The 3,305-nt window shown below is 44.2% G+C and overlaps 1 protein-coding gene across 4 annotated transcripts in view; it reads left to right on the top strand.

Annotated features, from left to right (window-relative positions):
- Positions 1-3,305, top strand: part of SNRPD3 (small nuclear ribonucleoprotein D3 polypeptide 18kDa) — a 56,313-nt gene that overhangs the window by 1,351 nt on the left and 51,657 nt on the right. For all 4 annotated transcript variants that reach the window (XR_001000029.1, XM_011925947.1, XM_011925945.1 and 1 more), the window contains exon 2: positions 1,164-1,307. Coding sequence is in view for 3 of the 4 variants with exons in the window: in XM_011925947.1 (XP_011781337.1) it covers positions 1,182-1,307 (126 nt within the window). In the remaining variant the exon portion in view is untranslated. The remainder of the gene's footprint in view (positions 1-1,163; positions 1,308-3,305) is intronic.

Genomic DNA, 3,305 nt, shown 5'->3' on the forward strand with positions numbered 1-3,305 from the left:
CCAGGATGGTCTCGATCTCCTGACCTCGTGATCCGCCCGTCTCGGCCTCCCAAAGTGCTGGGATTACAGGCTTGAGCCACCGCGCCCGGCCTGCAGCAGTTTTAACTGTTGCAGAAATTTTAACAAGTTTCTCTGCTTCTAAACCTTACGTTGGATCCATTTTGTAAATAAATGCTGCTATCTTTTCATTGTGTCATTCTTTACCTATAATTTTGCAGTGGTTCCCCACTATCTTCAGCATAAAATCTAGGCTCCTAAGGCTGAAAGCCAGGGATCCTCACCAAAGGAGCCTGTCCTTTCAACCTCGTGTTCTCCTGTCTTAAGTGCACTTACGTTCCAACTTTGAGTCATTGCTCATGTCAATAAAAAGTTCACTGCTTGATGCTTTTAATTAGGTCAAGTCAGGTGCTTTCCCTTATTTTCCTCCATGACGGGCATTTCCTGCATATAGCACGTTGTCACTTTGATATTTTCTCAATATCCTTGATGGTAAAGTAAGTGAAGGGTTAAAGGGCTGCATTAAAAGTACAGCCTCCTCTCCTAGATATGCATGGTCCTTAGGTCTGTATCTGCACTTTCCATAGGGTAGCCACTAGCTACATGTAGCTGTTGAGCACTTGGAATATGGCCACTGGGATTGAGGGACTGGGTTTTTTATTTTAATTCTATTGTGTTTTAGTTAAGTTTAATTTAAATAGTTACATGTGGACATGAGCTGCTGTATTGGACAGCTCAGGCCTGTGTTATGATTCTCAAAATGTAATAATCTACAATTAAGGGTTGACAAATAACAGTGCAACAGATTAACATTCCAATCTCCCTCCCCGACACACACAGTATTCGCTAATGGTCGTTTAGCTGAAGATTAAAGGACATAGGGTAGCAAGGACACATGGTCGATGGGAGATGCTCTCTTTTCATTCCTATTTTTACTTCTGTCCACCCCACCATTCCTCCTCACCCGACATCTTGCACATGTTTGCCAGATAGTTTCCTCCAAGCCAGGAGCTGAGCTTTCTTTTTTCTTTTTCTTTGATAGAAAATGCTGCTTTGGCGTTTTTGCTAAGTTTTATGGAGTGCCAGGCCTTGAAGGAGACATGACGTGTGCCGCATGCTTTCTCAGACTCTGAAAGATGAACTGACTGTTGTCTCTTTCACTGTAGAACTCTCTTCCTGCCAAGATGTCTATTGGTGTGCCAATTAAAGTGCTGCATGAGGCCGAGGGCCACATTGTGACATGTGAGACGAACACCGGTGAGGTATATCGGGGGAAGCTCATTGAAGCAGAGGACAACATGAACTGCCAGGTATTCTGCTTTGCATGTGAGGCTGTGTGGGAGGAATGGCCCTGCGTCTTGAAGGACAGAAAGGTGTGGGTTGGGGGTCTTCTGTAAATTGTTCTCATTCAGCAATGATTTCCTGAGTGCCTAACACATACCAGTCAGGTGCTGTTATAGGCTCTGGGGATGTGGGCATGAACAAAACACATAGTCTTGAGGCAGAAAAGCCATTTGGAGATTTGGAATATTTTACTTCGTCTTTTTTGTTTTTTCCGTCCCCAAATTTGAGGACCTATTTGGGAGAAGTGCTACTTCCTTCAGTAGAATCTTTCAGGTTCAGAGGCATTATCCATTTGCCTCCACTTGCTTTGCAGTTAGGAGAATCTTCTCACATACTCTGTTTGTTTCCCTTTTCTCTTGGAGGAGGAGTCTCATTTGATTATTGCAACTACCTTGTGAGGTAAGCAGGTTTGGTGGTAGTCTTGTCATCCATAAAATAGGGAGAATGACATTAAGGGACTCATCACTCTGATAATAAATAATGGAGTAGTTTCTTGATACGGTGTCCTCATGGCACAGCTTTGCCTTTTGCATAGTCATCTGAATTTTTATAGCATTGTTTTTCAGTTGTATCTTCACACTTTCTTTGTTCTTTAAACCATTGGTTAAGAACTTGGACTTGGGAGTCAGAGATATGGGCTTGAATCCTAATTATATGACCTTAGATGTATTAATCACTCAGTTTTCTCATCTGTAAAATGGGAGTGGTATTATTTTGGGTTCTTTCATGTAGATGCCAAGACAGAATGATGCAAGGTATTTATTGGGGAAATGACAATAAAGGATAAAGGAGCAAGGAAACAGTAGTAGGCAGGGAAATTTTCAGTCTGTGATGCTGGTCTGGTGAAACGAGAGGGGAAAGGAAGGAGGATTGAGCAGGAAGAACCTTAGACTACAGTGTAGTTTTGAGGAAGTCTCAGCAAGGCAGTGATTGCTCATTAGAAGAGTCTAACATGGGGCAGAAATGGGCAGACTAGCACCCCTGGTGTGTTCATTCCATTGGCTGGCAGCCTGGGGAGACAGCCTCTCTCCCCAAGTTGAATGCCATAGTGGACTGCAAAGATGGAGATTGTCGGCTGCCTACACTCCTCATAGTCTGTTTTCTTTTGGAGGGAGATCTGAGCAGCACACCCTTAAGACTGCCACAGGGGTAATATCCACACCCCCAGGACTTTTACAAAGATCAGATGAGCTATATGTGTGCAATAGCTGCTCAGTGCCTCACATACTGTAAGTGTTCAACGTATGGTACTTACTGCTTTTTTCCAGATGAGAAGGTCGAAAGATAAAACGTCTTACACCACGGTCAGGTATCCTGACCATCCATTGGTTTGCACCATTCATTTATTTGTGATTTTTCTGTAGCTTTGAGCGTCTGTCATCTTCCTGCGAGGTTGACAAGCTTGGTCAGTTCCCTGGATGCAGAGAAGTAGACCTCTGGTGACTCAGGTTTATTACATCACTGTCAATAGATCAGTTTATCTATTGACAGTAGATAGATTTATCATCTCTCTTTCATATATCCAGTCCTCTGGCTTAAGGCATGCTCATCCACTTTAAGGTACTTTAATTTGGTGAGGAGAATGCAGGACTTGGGTTAGTGAATCTTAATGGGTTTGTCATCTAGCTATATGTATTTGGACAACCTCCTGGGTTTCCAGGGCCTATGTCATCCCATCCGTAAAATGAAGGTGTCTAACCAGATAACCTTGGTGGCCATTCAGAGATGCAGTCCACGTGACACAAAGTGCACAGACCTTGGTGTCAGACAGACCTGGAATCAGCTTGCAGCCTGCCACCTAGGGTGACTTGGGGTGAGCTTTGGACCTTCTTCCTCCTCTGGTCCCTCTTCTAAGTCAGGGATAAAAATAGCTCCTTGGGCCGGGCGCGGTGGCTCAAGCCTGTAATCCCAGCACTTTGGGAGGCCGAGACGGGCGGATCACGAGGTCAGGAGATCGAGACCAT

This window comes from Colobus angolensis, unplaced genomic scaffold (genome assembly GCF_000951035.1).
Source record: "Colobus angolensis palliatus isolate OR3802 unplaced genomic scaffold, Cang.pa_1.0 Scaffold663, whole genome shotgun sequence".
In the NCBI taxonomy this organism is placed as follows: domain Eukaryota; kingdom Metazoa; phylum Chordata; class Mammalia; order Primates; family Cercopithecidae; genus Colobus; species Colobus angolensis.